This window comes from Dipodomys ordii, unplaced genomic scaffold, assembly GCF_000151885.1.
Source record: "Dipodomys ordii isolate 6190 unplaced genomic scaffold, Dord_2.0 Scaffold111, whole genome shotgun sequence".
Taxonomy (NCBI): Eukaryota; Metazoa; Chordata; class Mammalia; order Rodentia; family Heteromyidae; genus Dipodomys; species Dipodomys ordii.
In genome coordinates, this window is record NW_012267327.1 from 3,407,761 (window position 1) to 3,432,964 (window position 25,204).

At 35.7% G+C, this 25,204-nt stretch overlaps 1 protein-coding gene across 1 annotated transcript in view; it reads right to left on the bottom strand.

Moving 5' to 3' along the window:
• The window catches only part of Myh15 (myosin, heavy chain 15), a 111,364-nt gene that overhangs the window by 53,015 nt on the left and 33,145 nt on the right, over positions 1-25,204 (bottom strand). The window contains exons 15-22 of the mRNA XM_013028522.1: positions 19,743-19,922; positions 18,318-18,450; positions 14,765-14,832; positions 13,855-13,942; positions 12,825-12,942; positions 11,846-11,969; positions 10,566-10,702; positions 3,782-4,034 (exon numbers count right to left, since the gene is read on the bottom strand). Coding sequence (XP_012883976.1) covers positions 3,782-4,034; positions 10,566-10,702; positions 11,846-11,969; positions 12,825-12,942; positions 13,855-13,942; positions 14,765-14,832; positions 18,318-18,450; positions 19,743-19,922 — 1,101 coding nt within the window. The remainder of the gene's footprint in view (positions 1-3,781; positions 4,035-10,565; positions 10,703-11,845; positions 11,970-12,824; positions 12,943-13,854; positions 13,943-14,764; positions 14,833-18,317; positions 18,451-19,742; positions 19,923-25,204) is intronic.

Sequence of the window (25,204 nt, forward strand, 5' to 3'; positions counted from 1 at the left end):
GGAGGCAGAGAATTCCATTGTGTATACATACATTTTCTTGATCCATTCATCTACTGAGGGGCATCTGGGTTGATTCCATATCTTAGCTATGGTAAATAATGTTGCAATAAACATAGTTGTGCTGGTAGCCTTAGTATGGTCTGTGATCATTTGGATAAATGCCCAAAAGTGGGATTGCTGGGTCATAGGGGAGCTCTATGAAAGAAGGATGGCCAATAGACACATGAAGAAATGCTCAACCTCCCTAGTCATAAAAGAAATGCAAATCAAAACAACATTGAGATATCACCTCACCCCAGTTAGCTCTATGTTTCTTTTCTTTTCTTTTTTTCTTTTTGAATGTTTTTTATTGTAAAAACACTGTACAGATGAGTTACAGTTACATGAGCCAGGTAATAAGTACATTTTTTATCAAGCATTGTTGCCTCCTCCTTTGTTTTTCCCCTACCATCCCTTCCCTCCTACCTCCAGAACTTAGTTTTCAGAGCAAAAATTCTTACCCATTCTGTGGGCTGAATCTTCATTCTGGTCATTATTTCATTCAACACACAGTGATCTTAATTTGATATCATCCCATTTTGTAAGCCTTATTCTTATTTCTTAAACAACTGGAATTTTAATCAGGAAGTTACTGCCTATGTCTCCATCTTTAAATGTTTTCCTTCAGTACTGCCAAAATTTCCAATCTTAAATTAAAATTTTTAATTCATTTTGAAATTTTCCCCTCTCAGGATAGAAACTTGTGATTATTCAGTTTTCCCAACACCAATTTTTCAAGATGTTGTCTTTTCTCCAATGGTTCCTTCATCAAATATCAGACAGCTCTAAACATATGGGATTATTTCTAGATCTTCGATTCTATCCACTCTTCTCCATGTCTGTTTTTGTGGCACTACTAAGATGCTTCTGTTATTATATTTTGTGGTATAATTTGAAGTCAATTATGTTGCTGTGATAGCTACAGTACTGCTCCTTTTACTCAGGATTGCTTTAGATATTCTATATTAATTCTAGGGTTGATTTTTTGTTCTTTTTTTTTTAATTGTGAAAATACCATACAGAGAGGTTAGTTACATGGGCAAGGTAATGAGCACTTTTCTTATCAAGCATTGTTGCCTCCTCCTTTGTTTCCACTTCCCATCCCTTCCCATTTCCCCTTCTCTTGCCCCCCCCGACCAAAGTTGTAAAGTTTGTTTTTCGACATAATGTCTTGTACATCTCATTGTTGCAATGGGTCCAACTGTATCCCTATTAAACAATTTTTTCCCTTCTACTCCACAAATTATAACAACATCAAATACAGTGAAACAGGGGTTATACCATGGGGGAGGGACATACAAAGCAATAAAGAAATATCTTATAAATATGTATAGTATAACACTGTAATGTTTATGAGGCTTGAAGTAAATTTATAGATCATATTCAGTAGTATAGCTACTTTTACAAAGTGTATTCTACCAGTTCACAAAAATAAGCCGTTTTCCCATCTTCTACAATCTTTTTCAATTTCTTTCTTCACTGTTTTATAGTTTTTGGTGTTGAAGTCTTTTGCTTCCTTAGTTTTATTCCTAGATTTTTTTTCTTGAGGCTACTGTGAATTAAATTATTTTTCTGATTTCTTGCTCAGCCTGTTCATTGTTAGTATATGGAAAACCTACTAATTTTTATATGTTGTCAATTTTGTTTTTAATTTGTTATATGTTTATTATCTTTAAATAGTTATACAAAGGAGTTACCATTCAACAAATCAGTTCTTGAATACCATGCATTTGAGGGATAATATTAATTTTGTATCTTCAGTCTTTGCTAAATGCATTTATCGAAGGGAGTTTTTCATGGATTTTTTAGGGTTTTATAAGTATAAAATCATACCACCTGCAAATCAGGATAATTTGTATGTTATCCTTTCATCTTTGAATCCCTTTTATTTCTTTCTATTTCCTCATTACTCTGGCTAAGATTATGAGGCCCATATTTAATAAGAAGAGAAAGAGAGAAAGACAGAAAGAGAGAAAGAGATGGGAAGGAGGAAGGGAGAGAGAAGCCCCTTGCCTCCTTCCTGATTTTAGAGGAAATAGTTTAAGTTTTTCCCTATTTAGTATGATGTTGGATATAATATTATTGTACATAGCACTTATTATCTTACCTTGCTCATGTAACTTGTAACCCTTCTGTAGAGTATCTTTACAATAAAAAATATATACTTAAAAAAGGGGATGATGAATTTTGTACAGGAAATTTCTGCATCTATTGAAATAATTACATGTTCTGTCATTTATGCTGCTTATGGTCTGTGTTACGTTAATTAATTTGTGTATGTGAAACCATCCTTGTATTCCTAGAAGAAACCAACTGGGTTATAGTGTATAAACTTTGTAATGAATTCTATTTAAACACATTGTATTTTTTTATTTATGTCTTTGTCTAGTTTTGTTATCATGGCAACACCAGCTTCACAGAATGAGTTTGGTGGTGTTTCTTTCCTTTCTGTTTTATGCAATAGTTTGAGTAGCACTAATAGTAAGTTTTTTTAGAGGTCTAGTAGAATTCAGCAGTGACTCTTTCCAGTTATGACATCTCTTTAATAGATTATTACTGCTTCAATATTATTGCTCATTATAGATCTGTTAATGTGACTGATATCCTCTTGGTTCAATTTAGGAAGTTATGCACATAGATTTATCTATTTTTTCAGACTTTATAGTTTATCAGACTATAAATCTTTGAAGTCTTCCTTAATTAGCTTCTGAATTTCATTGATATTATGCTCCCTTTCTCATGTATAATTTGATCAATTTTCATCTTCTCTTTTCCTTTGGTCAGTTTGGCTTAAGCTTTGTCAGTCTTGTTTATCATTTCAATGACCCAATTTTTTGTTTCATTGATTCTTCATATTTTTTTGTTAATAAAGAAGCAACTTTATTGACAAGGTTCCTACACTGACCGGCCAGGGCTGCAACACAGGCTCGGGAGCTGATACTGCAACGGCCCACATACTTAGGTCTTCATATTATTTTTTCAGTTTGTATTTCGTTCATTGCTACCTGTTCTTAATTATTTCTATCTACTAATTTAGGGTTTGGCTTGGAGAGACATCATTAGGCTATTTATCTGAGGTCTTTCTGATATTTTTAAATAGACATAGCTCTAAAATTTCCTCTTAGCACTTCTTGAGCTGTATTCTAGTTAAAAGAAACCCTGCTGCTCAAATGGTTTTTCTTTCTTGCTATTGTTTCTAACATATTTATAAGGTGATATTTTTGTTGCTTTGTATGTCCTTCCCCCACAGTATAACCCCTGTTTTCACTGTATTTGATGTTGTTATAATTTGTAGAGGGGAAGGGAAAAAACAAATTTTTTAAATAGGAATACAAGGTGGATCCATTGCAACAATGAGATGTACATGACATTATGTTGAAAAATTAGCTTTATAACTTTGGCGCTGGACAGGGGGTAGAGATGGGAAAGGGATAGGAAGGGAAAATAAAGGTGGAGGCAACCATCCTTGAAAAGAAATGTATGCATTACCTTGCTCATATAATTGTAACCCTTCTGTATGGTATTTGCATGATAAAAAAGATACCCTGCTAATCAAATTTCTTCACTATTAAACAGCATCTTTTCAAATGTATCCATTATGTGTGCTTAGTGAAATCTATGTTATTCCAAAAACTCACACTTCTGTGTTCGTTAATTTACCTTTCTTTGAAGTCAATGCTGCCTATGAAATGAGAGAGTAATTAAGAAGTGGATGTAAAGAACAAACAGTGGAATCACTCACAGCCTGAAGTTGAAGAAGCAGGTCATTCTTCTCCTGGATGAGAGAGACTTGTGTCACTTTGAGTTCTTCTCTCTGAGCTTCTGCTTTCTCCAAGGCTTTCTGCAGTTGTATATACTTCTCTTTCAGTTGAGATATCTCTCCCATCCCTGTTGCCTTAATAAAGGGCTTGATCTTGAAGAAAAGTCTCATCCAAGGCCAGTTCTTTGTAGCCATGAAAGCTCTTATGTTGCACTGGATCAGTAGAAGTGCATCCCTAAATTAAGAATTTTTTTAAAAAAAGCAAGTTAACACAGACTATCTGAAAGTATTTACATAATATAGCTATTTAATAAATACACCATGTTAAGAGTCAATGCATTTTCATTAGTCTTCAAAGCATTCTAGATCTGGGTTCTCATTTGATTCTGATCAAAACTCCCTGAAGGATTTATGGGCCTAACTATATTATGAGCTAGATATAAAAATACTCACATCACAATATCTTTTAAATGAGAGATGGTCCTGAAAGAAAGTAGGATACATAGAGGGAGCTAAAAATAGTAAGTGAATGCAGGCATAGTTTGTCTGTGTTCATAGAAGGATGGAGTCATCTTGATAACTGTTCGTGTTTTCATATCAAGAGACCTTCATTATCAAGACTTATCATCTCAGCCTTCCACATCAAGGCTGAGACCTTCAATGATTTATATACTTAATGAAAAACAATACCCTTGTCATAACCCTATCATCATCTGAGGAATATCATTATTTTAAAGTAGATCAAATAAAAAGCCTGACCCGGGCGCCGGTGGCTCACACCTGTAATGCTAGCCTCTCAGGAGGCTGAGATCTGAGGACCGTGTTTCAAAGCCAGCCCTGGAGGAAAGTTCATGAGACTCTTATCTCCAATAAACTACTAGAAAACCGGAAGTGGTGCTGTGGCTCAAGCAGTAGAGCACTTGCCTTGAGCTGAAGAGCACAAGGACAGCGCCCAAGCTCAGAGTTCAAGACCCATGACCGAAAAAAAAAAAAAGCCTGAGACTGAAAAACGCAATAATCTGAATTATCAATGAAATAATTAAAAGTTGAAAAATAACAATGATTCATAATGAATAATAAAATAACAAACAATAAAAATAACCCTAGTGGCCATCATACCCATAGACTTAATTAGCTGTCTTGTCTAGAATCTCTGGAGATCAGCGGTTCCACCTACTAAAGCCAGGCTCTATATGATAGAAGATGTGTGAGTGTGTGTGTGTGTGTGTGTGTGTGTGTGTGTGTGTGTGTGTGTGTGTGTCTGCTGAAAATATCAATGCAATGCCAATAGAAGAATAAAATAAACCCAGAAACACAACAAATCAAAGAAAGGTTGGACAAATAGGATTGCATGAAATTGCAGAGCTTCTGTATGGCAAAGGACATAGCTAGCAAGATCAATAGAAAGCCCACGGATTGGGAGAAGATCTTCTCTAGCCATACAATGGACAAGGGTCTCATATCTAAAATATACCTGGAACTCAAAAAAGTAAATCCCCCAACAACCAATCTTCAAAGAAACAACTGCCCAATAAATAAGTGGGCTAAAGACTTAAAGAGAAACTTCTCTGAAGAGGAAAGAAGGATGGCCAACAGACACATGAAGAAATGCTCAACCTCCCTAGCCATAAAAGAAATGCAAATCAAAACAACATTGAGATACCACCTCACCCCAGTTAGAATGGCTATACAACAGATGCTGGAGGGGATGTGGACAGAAGGGAACCTTACTGCATTGTTGGTGGGAGTGTAAACTTGTTCAACCACTTTGGAAAGCAGTATGGAGGTTTCTCAAAAGACCCCACATAGTGCTCCCCTATGACCCAGCAATCCCACTTTTGGCATTTACCCAAATGTTCACAAACAAGACCATACTAACCCTTCCTGTACAACTGTGTTTATTGCAGCATTATTTACCATAGCTAAGATATGGAACCAACCCAGATGTCCCTCAGTAGATGAATGGATCAAGAAAATGTGGTATATATACACAAAGGAATTCTATGCCTCCATCAGAAAGAATGACACTTCCCCCATTTGTTAGGAAATGGAAAGACTTGGAAAAAATTATATTAAGTGAAGTAAGCAGGTCCAAAGAAACATAGGTCCCGTGCTTTCCCTTGTTTGCAATAACTAGTATATGTCTGAATCAAGCAGAAAAGGTCAGATAAGTTGATATTAGGGAAATGAACCCTAAGATATGTATTCAAATGTTTTTTTTTCTTTCATGTGATTGTTTCTAACACATTTATAAACTATTTCTTTGTTGCTTTGTATGTCCGTCCCCCACAGTATAACCCCTGCTTTCACTGTATTTGATGTTGGTATAATTTGTGGAGGGGAAGGGAAAAAACAAATCGTTTAAATAGGGACACAGTTGGACCCATTGCAACAATGAGATGTACAAGTCATTATGTTGAAAACGACTTTACAACTTTGGTGGGAGGGGGGCAGAAGGAGGATTGGGTGAGGAAAAAGATGGGAAGGGATGGGAAGGGGAAACAAAGGAGGAGGCTACAATGCTTGATAAGAAAGGTACTCATGGGGCTGAGAAGGTGGCTCAGTGGTAGAGCGCTTGCCTTGCATGCCTTAGGCCCTGGGTTCGATTCCTCAGCACCACATAAGAAAAAAGCCGGAAGTGGCGCTGTGGCTCAAGTGATAGAGCGTTAGCCTTGAGCTGAACTGCTGAGGGACAGCGTCCAGGCCCAGAATTCAGGCCCCACAACCGGACCCCAAAAAAAAAACAAAAAACAAGAAATGTACTCATTATCTTGCCCATGTAATTGTAACCCAACTGTACAGTATTTTCACAATAAATAAAAATAGGCACAACAATAAAAGTCTTTTTTAAAAAAATAAAGCTCTATTGATCCTAAAGAAACAGATTTAAGTCTTGACAAAGTTAGATGCTAGAGAGATCAACAGATTAGAAGTTCTTAACATGAAGAAAAAAAACTGGTCACAAGGAAAGAAAGACAAATTTCTAGGCAGCATATCTTGTATAGTTCATCTTAAATCAAAGCTAATCCATAAATGTACACACGAAGCGGTGCTTTTACTTTAAATGTGCGTGCACCAATGTGAAGGTACAGGCTACATGAAGAATGAATTATACAGTATACAACTAAAAGAACACAATTAGTTTTAAACAACTTGTTCATAAGAAATGGAGATCTATCAAGTGTCCAACAAAAATTTAAGGAAGCATCTTGATAAGCTAAAAGAAAAGAGCTAAACATAGCTGAAAAATCTGTAGAACACTTCAAAGCTCATTCAAACAGTTGGTTTGAAGATAGGTCATTTGAAAATTATCTAATCTGAAGGAAAAAAAGGAACAATAAAGAAGAATGAAGAAGATTATATAATACTGGCAAACACCTTCATTTATAAACTACTGAGCATTCCAAAAGGAGCAAAGAAAAAGGAGGGGACAGAGAAAGCTTAAATAATGAAATAATGAGAACCCCAACACTACTTAATAGGAGAAATAAACATCCAGATTTTCCAAGAGCAAAAAAATACAAATAGATTGAGCATAAATATATCATCATCATTACAATGTAACAACATTCTCAAATCCCACCAAAGGGGAAAAAATTCTTGAAAGTATTAAGACAAAAATCAATAAATTTCTCACATACAACAGAGAGTCTTCTGAGACTACCAGTGAATTTTCTCAGAAAACACCCTATAATCCAGAAGGGATTGCTTAGCTGTATCTATGCTAAAATATGCTAAAAGAAGGAAAATAAAACTGCCAACAAGGAATACTTACACAAAGTAAGCTTATTTTTTGATATGAAGGAGAAATAGACTTCCTCAAGCAAAAAATGTGAATTTATCACCACTATTTACCACAATATATTAAATCCAGTTCTTCCAGTTGAAATAAAAGATGTTAATAACAGGAAAACATATGAAACACTACAAAGATAAGAATATAGTCATATCCAGTGCTCTACTAATACTATGGTAAAGATCTAACTAAAGCACTCCTTAAAGGGAAATGTTTGCTGATAAATGCCTACCTGTGCAAAAATGAGACAAATAAACTAATTTTATTTCCCTCTCAATCTCACTGTTATTTTCTTAAGAGTACTTGCCAGAATTATACCTCTTTATCATCTCCTTCTTACTAGTACAAGCTCCATAGAGTCATGCAAACTGTCTTTTCATAGCAACATTTCCCAAGCTTAGGAGCATATAGGAAGTACTTAATAAAAACTCATTGAAGAAGAGAAGGGAGGAAAAAAGAAAATGTGACCCATTCTGGGCAAGGATCACATCCCAGAATTGCTTTCCTTTTAAACCTCTTTTAATTACTTCCATATTGATGGAATTCAGGACATGATACTCCAAAATACGATACCTTGGCAACAAATGAACTAATCTTATACCTCAAGGAAACAGAAAAAGAATAAGCAGAGAGCAGAAAAAAGGAAAAATAAATAAATAACAAAAAGTAAACAGTGATTAATGAAATTACTAGTCAGGATTTTTAAAGATAAAATAGAAAACTTTGAGCTAGACTATGAAGGAGGAGAGGACTTAAATAAAATAATTAATGGCATAAAGAGCCAGTATGCAGCACAGAAAGAGGAAGTGTATGCGCTGTAACTGTAACCTTGGCAGGATGGGAGAGGGTGCTCTACATTGACAGGACCAGTCATTAAGCCCAAAGGCTCCCATCCCATCCTCATCATGGACCAGTGTTCTTTTTTTATTATTGATTTTTTGTTGTGAAAATATTGTACAGAGGGGTTACAATTACATGAGCAAGGTGATGAGTACATCTCTTACCAAGCATTGTTGCCTCCTCCTTTGTTTCCCCTTACCATCCCTGCCCTCCCATTTCCTCCCTTCCCCCCCTCTGCCAAAGTTGTACAGTTTGTTATTTGACAAAACGTCTTGTACATCTCATTGTTGCAATGGGTCCACCTGTATCCCTTGTTAAACAATTTGTTTTTTCCCTTCCCCTCCACAAATTATACCAACATCAAATAAAGTGAAAACAGGGGTTATACCGTGGGGGAGGGACATACAAAGCAACAAAGAAATCATCTTATAAATATGTTAGAAACAATAGCAAGAAAGAAAAGTTATTTGAGTCCTTATCTTGGGGTTCATTTCACACAACATCAACTTATCTGACCGTTTCTGCTTGTCTCAGACATATACTAGTAATTGCAAATAAGAGAAACCATGGGACCTATGTTTCTTTGGGTCTAGCTTACTTCACTTAATATAATTTTTTCCAAGTCTTTCCATTTCATGGACCAGTATTCTTAACTACATAAAAGTTTAATCAACCTCGTGTGTGTAAATACATATGTATTTATATATGATATGTATACACATCAACAATACATTGTATGTGTATGTGTGTGTGCATGTGTGTGTGTGTTTTACTTGAGATTGAACTATTGAACTCAGGGCCTTCCTCAAATTAGACAAGTGCTCTTCCACTTGAGCAATATTCCCAGTCTAGCACTGACACATGTATAATACTGAATATAATAAACTTCATTATAACACATAAATGTTATTTACATGAAGACTAAAAAATATATAAAATCATCCCACTGGTTAAGGGTGTCTAGTAAAGCCACAAAAGCATACTTTTATTTGAGTTACAATGAAATACAGAAAGCTATACATAAATTCAGAATCTAGGCAGGAAGGAATACAACTAGTATCAAGATTAAAAAAAAGTTAGCATTTTTTTTGGGGGGGGTCCAGTCATGGGGCCTGAACTCTAAGTTAGCATTTTTTTTCTTTTTGTAAGTTAGCATTTTTAAGGTTGCCAAAAATAACAGAAAAAATGGCTATTAGTGATGGCTTCATGACTATGCACTATATTTTCTGCATTTTTATGGAGAAAACATTGTATTTTTTGAAGTGATGAATGAGAAAGAATAGACTAAAATGGTTCTAGTTTAGAAAGCAAGTTTATCATTAAGAAATTAAAACTTTTACACAAACTTACACAACTAGTCCTACAAGGCATACTCCTCATCTCCAAACACCCACAGTATGGCCACTATGAGATACACCTTTCTATGAATGTCTCAATAACATCTTCTATGATTCTTTTTTACTTGCTTTGGGCAAGCAGGTAGAATTATCAAATTTCCAGTTAACCAATTTATACCAAGACCTGTAAACTTCTCTTCAGAAGATTAAATATTCTAAGAGAAAAAATTAATACAAATACTGTCAAATAAATGCCTTGTTGTTATCAAACCCATTTTTGTAAAATCAGTGGTCTCTTTCTTTGAAGATTTTGCTTTCCATGAATCCATTGGAAATTGACAAATCCTATGCCCAAATGTAGAAATGAAAGTCCTCAGTAACCCTGCCTGAAAGTAAGGAAGTTACAGTGAAGGTAACAAAATGGACAGAACACTTATCCACATTGAAGCAAACTCACACAGAATAGGCTGCGGGGTATGTATGCCAACCCTTTCCATCTGCTTCTATTCTAAATTGTGAGTCACACCACCTTCAAAGATCTATGATTCTAAACTACACACAATGCTTTCTAAAAGGAAGGCTAGACTCAACAGAAATAATACCTGAATTGTGACTGTAATTGGCTGAGTAAAATAATAACTTCCTTTGCCTTCTTTGCATGTACTACGACTGATTTTTTTCTAAGAATCAGCCTAAGCAGAAGAAGCAACTCTTTCCCACAGCTTATAATATGCAATGGACAGATGTTTATATTAGTTATCAATTGCCTCAGCAGATGGAAGAAATACAACACCTTTCTTCCAGAATCTTCTGGAATTTGATTCGTATCAGTTTTCCTCGTACTCTGGCTTGGAGCAATGTGAAAACTTCAGTCAGTCTCTTGTCTCTCTTTTTTTCCAATCTGCCCAGAAAGCTAGCTTTAAAAAATACCTAAAAGAAATGTCAGGTGTTAGTTTCACTGATCATAAGTATTCAACAAAGGTCTGTTGAATGCCCTATAAACAACTGAAATATTCCGGGGAAGACTTTATCAGTCCTATTTCATTTTTGGCTTTACTCAAGGTAACATTTCATTTTTTAAAAAAATGTGCTAAAGTGCCAAAGCTGGTGTCAAACATATGAAATCTCAGAACCTGGGAAGCTAAGTTATAAGGATGATGAGTGAGCTCCATTAGGAGCTATCTGATGCTGACTACAAGATAAGACCAATCTATTATTCAGACTCCACCTCCCCCCATATATGGTCTCTTAGAAAAAATGGAATTTAGAGAATCATATTTAAGGAAGCTAGCTTCTTTGAATAGTGGGGTTGAATTTAAAGCTATTAAATTATTTAGGCCCCCTCCCCCACGGTATAACCCCTGTTTTCACTGTATTTGATGTTGGTATAATTTGTGGATGGGAAGGGAAAAAACAAATTGTTTAAATAGGAATACAGGTGGACCCATTGCAACAATGAGATGTAAAAGTCGTTATGTAGAAAATGAACTTTACAACTTTGGCAGGGACGGGGGAGGGAAGGTGCGGGGGGAAAGTGGGAGATGGGATGGGATGGGAAGGGGAATCAAAGGAGGAGGCAACAATAAGAAATGTACTCATTATCTTGCCCATGTAATTGTAACCCCTCTATACAGTATTTTCACAATAAAAAATAAATAAATAAATTATTTAGGCCTATAAGATTCATCCTTAAATGAGTACAGTAGATGAAATCAGTTCACATAGGCAAAAAAAATTACCTTAAGGAAGCTAACTGACATTTTTCGTACTCTGATTTGTACATAGATTTTCTAGCAATGAAAGGTTAATTCGGTAATTTATATATTGGTATGAATTTGGTTCACTGATTAATTATAAAAACTGTAATTCAGTCAAGACTGAAATTTAAGAAACATTGCATTTTTCTTCCTTAGCCAGCACAGGAGTTTTCATTTTGAACTGAGCTCTGTTTGCATTATTTCTGGTCACAGGAGCTGAAGAACACATTCTATTCATGTATTCACAGATATTTTAAGATACACACTCTTTCCTGCTATTCTTCTCCAAATATATTCTTTGCAGTTTCCTAGTTACCTTAGTGATTCCAAATTGATACTGAGTATGGTCTATCTCCAGGGAGCTAAGTAGTTCTTCAGTTGCTTTTCTGCTGCTCACAAATTTTCTCTTTGGAAAGATCCTTGGGTTTAGGATGTGGTACCTAATTTTAAATGGGGTGAAGGGATCACACAATTCAAATAATGATTAATCTGGACAAGAGAGTTGTGAAACAATACAGATCTAACTTCCCTATCTACATACTGAATTTCTGAAAAATCCTTGGCAAAAATAATTATGATCAATAATCTCTTCCATTGACAAAATAGTTTATACTTTTCATGGTGCTTTAGAAATCAACTCATTTGGTTTCGCTGCCAAATTAGGAAGAGAAAAATTGGAATGAAAAAGAGAGTGGGAAAGCTTAAGTATGCCTATCATCTGACTAACGAAACTGAAAAGCAGAAATATTAAATTTCCTTTTCCAGTTTTTTACCCTAATGATGAGTTAATAGAAACATTCCAATTTGATCCCAAACAGATGCTTACTCTACTAAATTTTGCTCAGATTGACTTGATGAGCTTTAATTTGCACTTGCAGAATCCAGGAAATAGAAAGCAAAGGTGCCTGTTCTGCCTCCTGTGAACCACCAGCTTGGCTTCTTTCCTTTCATAAGTTTGCTAATAAAATGATAGCTTCATTGAGTGGCAGCTATTATTAAGTATATACAACATTTCAGTGATTGAATTCAGGCTATACATTTTCTGTATATATTTCCTCTTTATGTGGGTCTATTATCTGTTAATAGAGATTTAGGGGTATTACAGTTATATGGATATTGGATTTCAGGGGATAGCATAATGGAACTCTGTCATCATAGATCTCACCACCACCACAACACATCAATTTGTAGTCAGGAGAATATTAACCAAACAAACAGTGTGTACTTAAACATTCAGAAAGGAAAACAGAATAGTCTGCCTCGAGCTCTTTGGAACATAGGAAATATATGTTTACCTGTTATTAAAATCATCATATGGCATTCTTTTTGGAAACCCTTCACAACATATCCTAATACCTTCCAAGATTCCATTACACCTCAGCTGTTGCAGAACCAAGAAAGGGTCCATTATACCTTTAAAAAAAGGGAGGGTCATGTTGAATACACGTCTCAATCCTAGATTTTGTCCAGATTAGGTTAAAGAGTTTGAACTTAGTGAGTTCTCCCTGATATTTAATCTAAGTTCCTATTTCCTGCCTGAGAGCATTCTCAGTACTTACTTCTATTATTATATTCAAGTTTCTAAATGTGAATTATCTAAAATTATTTTTAACATAGAACAATCATTTGAGTTCACAGTTAGATAAGGATTAAGAGGCATATTGTCTTGGGAAATGAAATAGATCACCATTTTAATTTTTTGTTAGAATGTTGATGCCATATATCAGACCCATTTGCCAACCAAAAACCAGCTAGGAATGACAATCAGAACACAAAAGGGAATTTCTATCTCTAAATAGGAGGGAGAAAAGACTACAAAAATAATGTAAGTGAAAGAAATGGGAAGATGGGGACAATCACAAAATTTTGTTTACAATCTTGCCTAGGAAAGATTCAGACATATCCTCACCTCCATTCTACCAGATTATGTTGTCAGTTAAGTTTTATTGTATAGTATATCAATCCTTCCATTATTTCTTTGTTCATCAAAAGCAACCCCATTATAGTTGTCAGTTCTAAACAATTGCTTGGGAGCTCAAACACATCTGAGATCAGGAGAAATTTTCAATGGTAATAGAAAGTATTCTGATATTACTCAAACGAGCCTGCTTTGTAAAATCTTTCAGTATGTCCACTAGAATTTCAATTCAAAAGCAGCCCTGAGGAGGTTCCAAAAGCTCACACTGAACTAAGTTACTTTCATTTTTATATCTGAAAATCTACTCTTATATAAATGGATCAGAAAATGGCTCTTTTAAGAGACATTCTGTGTAGTTAAATAAAAAGCATTCCCTGTCGTAGGTTATAGAGATGCCTAGTTCTTACCTGGCATTTTGTTCACATTGGGATTTATGCATCTCACAAAATGAGGTGCTGTTGATTTCAGACTTGTCATCAAGTTATTTAGCTTTTCCTAAGGTGAAAATCATAATAAATACAAAAGCATTTTGCAAGTTACTAAAAACTCTCAAAAATATCTTTAAATCTATCTACTATATCTGATACCCCACATACACACCAGTGGTAAAATGATGAATTCATCTTTACTCTCTGCTTACCAAAAACACATTTTTTTCTTTCTGGTGTCAAGTCAATATTTATCTGGCAGACACAGCTCCACTGTGAATCATTTCAACCTGTTTTGAAATTGACAGCCATAACTTATGGCTGAACAATAAAATGTCTTGAAAAAAATCATTTCTCAAGTTTTGGATTTGTAGGAAACCTTTTATTTTAGGTCAGACTCTTTAGAAACACAATCTGAGGTAGGGATTCTGATTTCAAAGATTTAGCCGGAGATATGAGGTAGAGCAGAGGATTTTAAAAGGCAGTAGTGCTGACTCAACTTTAATCAGATCCCTAAAGAAAGGCCAATACAAATACACCCGTGTACCACAGATGTTCCTCTGCTGAGGAAAGGGAGGGGTCAATGACTGAAGAGAAGACTGTGCAGACAGCTTAGCTTCCTTCTGACCAAGGACAATACTTTTAACTGAGATGTGTTGTGAATCTGTACTTATGTCAGCTAGGTGTTGAGTATAAGCTGACATAAAGGATAAAGGTGGGGCCTAATCATGTCTTTTCAATACTTGAAAATATCAAATGAACCTCCACTGTTCCAACTTGACTAACCAGATATTTAGCTTGTCATTAGAGATGAACAATTTTAGATAAGTAATAATATATACCATTATGACACAGTTAAAACTCTGAATAGTTAACAACATAAAATTACTTTATGCAGCGATGTCAACAACTGGAATGAATCTCCTTTCATGTGCTTCTTCTTCCCAAAGTGCATTGCTAAAAGCAGAAAAAAAAGTAATTAAAATTTTTTTTTAAACTACAATGTGTCACAGTGCCAGAATTTGTTGATGAAAACCTAAGTTCATCGAAGTTCTAAAAATAATATACTGATATCTAATAAAAGCTTCAAAACTACATTTAACTCTTAAAATGCCTATGGTTCTTTCTCTTAAGCAAATACTTAGGAAACTGTACAAAGATATGCACTGAAGCTTTATATGGTCATTAGAAAACAAGCAAAAGCTGAGGATGTAGCTCAGCAATAGGGCACATTCTTAGCATCTGCAAAGCCATAGATTCAATACCAAATCCTGCAAGAAAAAAAATCAGCAAAAATAAAATAATCAAGAAACATACACAGGCATTTGGATAGTTAGATTGTGAAAAACGTACATATAATGAAATATTTCTTTAACATTGAAAATAATGGTCTAGGTACATATAACTAATATAGAAAGATTCCTATAATTTTCTTTTAGAGGAAAAACTGGGCTATAAAATCTATATATTTTGTATATTATGATCTTGAATGTGCATATATTTCAAGTACACTTAGGAAACATAATCCAAGTTATTAACAGATGGGTTATCTCTACCTGAACTGATAGGCATATTAATGTTCCTTTTTTAGTTTTTCCACATTGGCTATACTTCAGGCAACACTCATGTATTGGCATAGTTTATTAAAAAAGTAAATCCTTTCATCTTAAAGCAGAAGAACCTGTATGCTAAACCAAACTATTTTACAAGCATTTGTGTAGTTCTAATTCATAAAGATGAACATTGTCAAAATCTAAAGCCAACCTAGAGAAAATAGGCCCCCTATTAACAAGGAAAGCTATGAAGGATGATATCTGGGTTTCACTGTCAACTATGTGGAGGCAAATATCATGAAGCTTCACCACTAATGGAGAGACCCAGATCCTCAAGTGAGTCACTTGACTTCTTCATACTTCAGTTTTTCCATTCTTGAACATGGAATGCCATTCCCTTTTTTTTTATCCTAACTCTGGTTTAAAGTACTTATATTTCATAGTGTGATTGTTGTGGGCAATTTAAAATGTAGATAAGTTAGAAACTTGCAGGCAAAATTTTACAGGAAGTGCTTGATGACTACAAAAGAAAGACATTCTGGAAAATTCTTCTCTTCTAGTTCCAAAAAAGAGAGAGAGAGAGAGAGAAAACACCCTGAAGAGTTAAAAGACAATTTCCTCCTAATTTTTGTTCCAACTATTCTTTGATCTCTTCTGATCAGACAATTATTCAACTGAGAGCCAGAAGTATATATACGGCCATAAACAGACTTCTCAGAGGCACTTTTGAAGTTTAAAAATCATGCCAAACTATGGACAGTAGTACATGTCTGCAGTATTAGCTATTTTGGAGGCTGAGGCAGGAGGATGGGGAATTTCAGGCTAATCTTGGTAATATAGGGAGATTTTGTCTCAACAAAGATAGAGTATGAGGTGCAGAGGTTTTTACAAGCTACTTAGACGGCTGACCAAGACAGGGAATCACGGTTCCAGGTCAGCCAGGCAAAGGTTAGTGGAACCCTAAAACAAGCCAAGTGTAGTGGTCCATGTTATCCTCGTGACTAAGAAGTCAGAGGAGGAGAATTACAGCCTGAGACCAGACCAGAGCAAAAACTTAAGATACTATCTGAAAAATAACTAAAGCAAAATAGGTAGGGGTGTGGTTCAAGTTGTAGAATGCCTGCCAATCAAGTGAGAGGCTCTGTATTCAAACCTCTATACTGACAATAAATAAAATAAATGGACTTTAAAAGTTAAAAAAAAAAAACATGGAACGAGAAAAATCCACTGCCTGAAGATTAACAGGAATTCAAATTCAGTAGCCTCCTCATTTCTCTACTTCTTCTAAGGCCCGGAGAAGGCATGTTCCTGAACTATGTGCTAAAGACTCCTGAAAGTGCTGAATCCTTCCTCCGTTCCCTGATTATATCAATTGGGAGCCCCAAGTAAGTCTGAGGCTGGTTGTGAAACAATAGTAGGATAAAATGGTCAGGAAGTGAGGGTAGAGGCTGTGATATAAAAAAAACAGCTGGCCCATTCTGTCCCACAGTTGTTCTGAGGGGATCTGAAATAAACCCAGCCACATTTTTTTATTCTCAATTTTTTCATTTTTTTCAAAAGACAAAAATATAAGTAAAATCCGATTTTTCAGTCCGTGTGGAGTGAATACACAAAACAAGTTAGAAGCCAGGTTCTGAGACAGAAGAAGCTATCAGAGTTACTTTTGCTACAAATTATGCCTAGCACCGTTCTCCTGTGGGATAACAAGTTGGGCTCAATATCTTCAAATTTTTATCTAATGATAAGATGTGCTTATTGAATCCTAAATGCATGTAACCTGTCTTTGTTTCTGGAAAACAGTAAGAACAGAATAGATGTTAGATTAAAAAGCAGAAGTCTTCCTACTTACTAGGCCTTGCCATTTAGTACATTTATATAACTGAAGAAAATGCACTTGAAGTCTGCTACATGTGTTTCTGTAAGATAAGGAGAAAATCCCTCCTATGTAAATTTGAAATGGTCATGTACAAAATGAGTAAGATAAAATATCTAACAGCTCTTGTAAACAGCAAGTCACTAGACAAGACTAGTTGTCCATTGGTTAATACATATTAATGGGATATCTCCTGATTGGTGCTTGACACATGCTGGAGGCTACAGTAGAATCAGTCTAACACACCCCTGAAGAAGCATATAACCCCAACTGTACACGGGATTGTAAAAGAGAATACCTAAAAGGAGAGGAGAAATAAGGAGTGGGAAGGGAAGAGAAGGGAAGAAGAGGGAAAGGAAGGAAAGGGAGACTAACTGCATATATTTTGAGTTGGGCTTGAAGGTTTCTGTGTTCATAATAAAATGATTTTTAATGGATGTAAAAATAGACTGAAGCCTCTTCTTTCAACAAGTAGTCAGGTCTTAGTCAAACCCAACCAGCAACTGTTCAACTCATGTTCACATAAGACTAATGCAAGCTATAACCAGCAAGTCTCTCTTTATATCACAATTCTATTTTCTTTTCTCTAGCTACAAACACAAGCTTCTCAGATGATGGACTGGAGTATTCGCAGCTTTTTTTGTTGTTTTTCTTCAGACTGCTGCCCAGTTCAAGAATGACAAAATCAGTTCAGATCTGCAACACTAGATTTGTTGCAATTTTGTTGTTTATCATATATATTTGAAGATTATTATTGGCCACATTCATCAAAATTATTATTTTTAGTTTTATCTTTGTAGGAAGGTCCAAAAAAAAGCAAAAGGACAGAAATGCATTCCATGTAATATCTTTTTCATTATGGTTTATCATGTCTTGAAAACACTGCTACTCCAAAGACAGGTTAAGAGGAGAGAACAACCTGAACCAGAGAAAGAAGAAACTGGGAAGTGGTAAGGATCTTTGCGAAAGTGAGGAGTGCCATTCTGAAGCCAAAATGTCAAGCAAGATTGACTTACGATTCTCAACACTGATATAATTTTCAAAAAGGCTTGCTAGCAGTCTGTTGGAAGACTTCTGAAATATAGCCACCACTGTTTCATTAAGAAGGTCTTTGTTCTTCTCCAGCCAGCCACTGAGATTATAGGGAACCTTTGGACACACATAAATTTCAGGTAACCAAAGTGAAAATACACAAGTCAACACAGGAAAACAGCGTTGCTTGAAAAAAATCATAAATTGTGAAGACACCTTCATTTTAAATTAGTCTAATGTAATTTTACTAAATAATACTCCCGATGTCTTGGAAATGTTATCAGGGATAAGTCACCTTGGGTTCAAGGAGATTTCCAAATTTACTTTGTACATTGTCAAAAGGAATACGGGACATAAAAGCAATAACCAGGTACCCATGGTTCATGCCTATAATCTTAGTTAGTCAGGAAGCTGAAATCTGAGGATTGAGGTTAGAAGCCAGCCTGGGTAGACAAATCCTTGAGACTTTAATGTCTACTTAACCAGCACAAAAGTTGTACTAGAGTGTGGTGCAAATGGTAGAGTGCCAGCAATGCTTGAAAAAAGCAGAGTAAGGGTGTGAGGCCCTGAACTCAAGCCCTCCCAGTACTGGAACAAAGAAAAGTAATGAGAAAGGGAGAAAGGAGGGAGAAAGGCAGAGGAAGAAGAGAGAAGGGTGGAGAAAAGAGGGAAGAAAGGAGGGTACGATTAAATGTTTCTTTCATGAAAAACAATTGACATTAGCCTTATTGCTAGGCAAGATCTGTCAAATCATCATAAGTACTCAAAAAAGTTAACAAATATTTTGCTATAAATATTACCTTAACTAAAATTTTGTAAATATTAAAGAAGACAACTAAAAACGTATCTGGGAACAACTGTTAGGATGAGGTATCAGTTTATCTTTCATCAGTTCTCCTTCTATTAAACCTAGAATCTCTGGGCAGAAGCAGTAGAAAGAGGCACAGGTACCAGTGGGAAGATGAGAGAAGCAGTGAATGTCATTAGAAACCTTTATTGGCCATGGTTTGCTGACCATGGTTTCTTTATGAGGAATTAAAAAAAAAACCTTCAATAAAAAGATCAACTGAAATCACTTATCCATACAATGTTAAGTTCAAAAGGAGGACAAGTAAGAAAAAAACATGACTTTGATGGTCTCTGTGCCTTTTTACAGACATTTTGCTTTGAGTTGGGGTGACCTTTCTAAGATTTGTCACCTCTCTGCACAGGAGATGCTATTGTTGTATGGTGTTTTATTTCATTTCCCAAGGGCTGAAGACTCACTACTTTTTTGTGGTATTGAGATATATTTTGCTCATCACTTCACTTAATCTAAATTTTATTTAAGTATTACCAGAGGCTTTTCGCTGAGTGTATTTGAAACAGAGATAAGAAAATTCAGGGCTGTCGGTCTAGAGGTAACATACCACTCCTGCATAATGGATAAGTTCAAAGTGAACTTCATGTCCATCCTTCTTATCAGATTTGGGCTTTTGGAAATAAGCTGACTTTCCAAAATGGTTATCAAAGAGTTTGGTCTTCAGAATCATCTCTGTAGCCTTAGGAATTAAACATTCCTCTTCAAGGATGGAAAGGAGGCCCGTGGGCTGTGGGGGAGAGACATGAGAATGTCAGATTCTCAACAATACCAGAACACAGTATTTTCAGTAGTTGCTCAGTATAAATCCCTTCCAAAAGAGTAAGGGAATAATATCCACTGCATACAAGTAGCCAATGACTCCTTCAACAAACCTGTATTTAGTACCTGTGGTTTAATGCCAATGGTAGCAGGAGCTGGCAATGCAGCAGCAAGCTGCTCAGGGTGCTCACTTACCTTCTACTGTAGCAGATAGGTAACAAGCAATTGTGCAAACAAAAGTTATCCATAAGTGCTCTGAGGAAATTATACAAAGTATAGAAATGACCAGGGTGGCATACTCGCAGGGAACAGTTCTACATGCTGTGGTCACGTAATGCCTCTCTAACATGAATTAAGAACAATCTGAAAGGCTAGAAGTACAAATATTCCAGGGAGACAAATAAATAGTATAAATTTCCTAATGAAAAAACACACCTGGCAACTCTAAGCTCCTGTCAGAAGTGTAAACAAGAAGCTAGCTAATGGGGTAGCTCACATGGTCTGAACAAAGGACATAAAGTCAAATGCATTGGGATTCCACAGAACTTCCAGGCTTATAGGCTTTAAATGGAGCAGTCTTTGAGGAGTTTGAACATGAAGTGATGTGACCTGATTTATGTTTTAAATAAATCATTGACTTAGAAGAGAGATGGACAAAGAAGATTGGAAAACCATAGGCAAAAAATGATTCATGAATTTTATATTTGGAATGGTTATTAAAAAACAAAAGAATGTACCAGAAAACCTTATAACTTCCTTAATTTGTTCTCTCTAAAAGCTATCTATTGGTTATCACACCTTTACATCCATTGGACATTGAAAGCCATTTTTAACACATAAACTAAATAGAAAGCAATGTTTTGATAAAACTTTATTTAAAAAATAAGACTGCAGGCTAGATTTGGTTTACAAAGTCATAGTGTGCTGACCCCTAGTCTGGCTAGTCATAGGGCTAGAGCTTATAAAATATCATTAACAATGAAGTTTGTGTTGAATGGAGAGCTGGATTACAACATTCTGATAGGTAAATGGAGTATAAAGGAAAAGGTTCCTGGCCTGAGCCAGCATGCATATATAAATACACGTGGGAAAACATGTTTGGGGAAAAGAGAAAAATCAAAGGATTCTTGCATTCATATCCCTACTTGTGCATCTTTTATAAGGAAAATGATTTAATATTGAAGACAGAAGGGAAAAAACTATTATCAGAAAATAACAGACATTACAAATTGTTTGTTTCAGCTACATGGTAATTTTCAGAATGATGACATATACATAAGAAAAAAATTGATCTGAACAGGAAAACATGAAATTCTTAAACTTTAAATACTCATTACTAAAAGTAACTGAGTATATCTAAATCTTATCCTGTAAGTGCACAAGAATAAAATGCAAACTGGGTGCTGGTAACCCATGTCTATAATCCTAGCTACTCAGGAGACTGAGATCTGAGCATCAGGGTCAGACCAAAGCCAGCCCTGGAAGACAAATCCAGGAGACACTTATCTCCAATTAACCAGAAAAAAATCCAGAGCTAGAGGTGTAGGTCAATGAGCAGAGTTCTAGCTGTGAATGGGAAAGTCTACTTGAGAGCTTAACACCCTGAGATCAAGCTCTTGTATTGGCACATAAAACAAAGAATAATGAAGTAAAGGTTACTACTGTATTGTAAAACAAAATTCTAATTCTAGATCAAAGGGGGAAAAAAGAAATCAAGCCAAACTTTTTAATTCTCAAAAGAAAAGCAACTTTCTGGCAACTAAATAACAAGCTTAAACCAGTCATCTTCACATATATTTGAAGTGTCTTCTGTAATCAACTCACTGTAACAAAAATTTGGCTTAAACCAAGATGAATCAGAAACTGGCTGTGGTCCTAGAGTATCTATGTAAAAAGACAAAACATTCAGATCATATGTAGACAGCATGTGACACATGAAATATTTGAGACTTCCAAGGTCTAAAAAAGAAGATAGAACATTTTCTTTGCCCCAACAACATAGATCTCATGCTTATTTACCAATTCTTTGTACCTAAAAAATAATACAAGTTTGAAAGAGGCATTGTAGGTCTAGCCCAAATTTCCAAATAGAGCTTTTGAATTACTCTCATAATCTTATTCTAAAGGCCAAATTACCTTATACTTGACTATCTTCATAGAAAGAATACACCTACTTTGAGTCAAACTTTGGAGATATAACATATTAAGACAAAATTCAGCTGTAATTTAGACTTGCTTGTTCTAAGTTCTTCTACTGGAGCTATCTAAATGATTACTTTGTATTCTTTGTAGCAGCTCATCAGATATTTAAAGACCTAATACACGTGCCGAGCTTTTCTATATCTTTTTATTTGGTCCTAGAGTCTGAATTTTATAGAACATTCCAGCGATCGTTCTTGAAGAATTCTGGGTGCCTTTTTTTCATCTCAAGAGCCTAGATGCGGAGTGATATGAAGCAGTGAAATATTGTAAGTAAAGATGAAGTATTCCAGGTGAAATTAATACCTGTCTTGCTCATGACAACACTGACTTTGAAATATTTGCAAAGTAAGAAACGAAGAGGAGGAGGAAGAGTATGAACATGAAATATACCTATGTGCAGCAGTCAAGAAAATAGAAATGTCACAAATTAAACAGCTGCTGCTCCAGTATGAATTCTTAGAGGCCTACCCTTACCTTCTGCCATGTAGTTTCCTACATACCAATAAGCCCTCAGTGAAAACTGAACATAATTACTTTAAAATTCATAGAGTGGAGGTTAACAGGGAGGTTATGGCAATGCTTCACCACAATACAGCCCCCATCTCATGCAGATCCATGGCTGTCCCTGAAGCTCCCAGGTTCCCTAGTTGCTAGTAAAACCAACTTCTTTCGGATGAATTGAAATGTTATATAAAGCAAATAGATTTCAAGCCTCAAAATTTAACAACCATACCACTGAGGAGAAAAAGAAGTCTGTTTCTTTAGTGCTTATAAAGTTCCTAATAAATATGGAATATGTAGAAAATTAATTTTCATATAGGTTGGAGAAAGTAATTATTTTCTCACCCATAGCACCAATTGTCCTATACTACACAGTAAAGGGTTTTGACCAGTTTCCCTGACTCAGTACTATGCCCTCATGTTCTGCTCAGACACTTTTGTATGCCTTGTCTGTCTGACTGCTGGATTTCTTACCTGCTCCGTTTCAGCTTCCTACCTGCCTTCATTTTAGTCTTTCCTCCTCTCATAGAAATTATGCAGAATCCCCTCATGAAATATTAGCAGCTCTGACTTCTCCATTGCCTAGCTCAGGGCCTTCTTTGTGGTCCATTGCCTTAAAGTAAGGCATTCATTAATTAAAACTGTGACACAGTTAGATCTTCCTTTTTCCTTAAGTCCTTCCTGCTGCATTTTATATGCTCCAACCAGACTATCTAACAGAAGAGACATTTCTTGTCAGGGTGTTTGCATTTTGCCTGAACTCCCACCTTCTTATTTATCTATCTTAATGTAAGACTATATCCGCTCTCTACCGTCTTACCTAAGTTTTACCTCCCTCTTCATCAAGCCTTTCTACATTCCTATAGGCAAGTAACTCTGTTCTGCTCATGTTGGGTCTTCCTTTGATTATTAATATTACATATAATCATTTATATGCATTGTTACATATAATAGTATATATAACATAAGGAATATAATTATGTAATATATTACCTATATTGTATAATATATAATTACATATATTATACATAATAATCATAATTTCACAACAAATATTGCATAAGTAATTTATATACATTGTATATGTTTTTCATTGCATTAATATTACATATAATTTAAATGCATTTTTACACTTATTTGACTTACAAGTCCTTTATTTGCCTGCTTACTTCCTAAAGGTAAGAGCTTTTTAGAACAAAAGCTGTTATTTCCACAGCATTTAATTCAAAGTCTTATACACAGTGTGGTATAATTAAGGCCCAGCACTATGTGAGCATCAACACAGCTGTCAAGAAGGATAAGAAGAGCTCAGGTATCCACTTCCCATTGTACTCCCTCAGTTTGGTTCCTTACAGACAGCCCTGTCCTTAGGACAGGGACCAGGCATAGTGGCTGCTTATTCCTGAAATGGTTTCAATTCCTGGTCAGTCTGTGGAACTATTCAGAAAAACTGATTACATTGTCCTATAAGAACCTGGGTCACCTCACCTTACTGTTCCTACAGGATTGACTTCTCCTGGCCTCTGCTTACTTGCTCTTTTCTAAGGGCTCCCATATGATATGGGGTATCTAATGATCCCTAAAGTATCAAACTATTGCCGGACGCTGGTGGCTCACATCTGTAATCCTAGCTACTGAGGAGGCTGAGATCTGAGGATCACGGTTCAAAGCCAGCCCCAGCAGAAAAATCCTTGAGACTCTTATCTCCAATTAACCACTAGAAAAACCAGAAGTGGTGCTGTGGCTCAAGCGGTAGAGAGCTTCTCTTGAAATGAAGAGCTCAGGGATAGTGCCCAATCCCAGAGTTCAAACCCCATGACTGGCAAAAAAAAAAGTATCAAGCTATCCCTGGAGATAACAGTTGTGACTTATGAGATCATGATTTGATCTGCCTAAGGGAAGATAACACATATTTGATCAGGAATCCTTCCTCTTTACCAAAGGAGTGAAGAGGAAGTAATCAAGTACTTAATTAGCACATTGACTTGTTTGATTAATTAAGAAAAATAATAAAAGGTCTTGGTTCAAAGATGTCTTCCTAATTACATCAGAATTCCTTAAGTACCAGGATGATCTCTTCTAGGGTTTGTATTCCTCATCAACATTAGCACAGCAGGTCTTGAGATGACTAAAATCACTGAAGTCCTCAGGAAATTTCTTGTAATTAATTGACAGATGAGTCCTGGTTTATGTTTAGTCATGAAAAGTTTTGAATTATGTAACCTGAGTTATTTTGGCTGTGATCAGCAATAAGACAAACACTAACAGTTGCCAATAAAAAGGATGGAGTTATGTGTTTAAAGAAAATATTCAAGCTGGGTGCTGGTGGCTCATGCCTATAATCCTAGGTACTCAGGAGGCTGAGATCTGAGGATCTCAGCTCAAAGGCAACCCTGGCAGGAAAGTCTCTGAGACTCTTATCTCCAATAAATCACTAAGAAAACTCAAAGTGGAAAGCACCCAGGCCCATGACCAACAAAGAAAAGAAAGAAAAAGGAAGGAAGGAAGGAAGGAAGGAAGGAAGGAAGGAAGGAAGGAAGGAAGGAA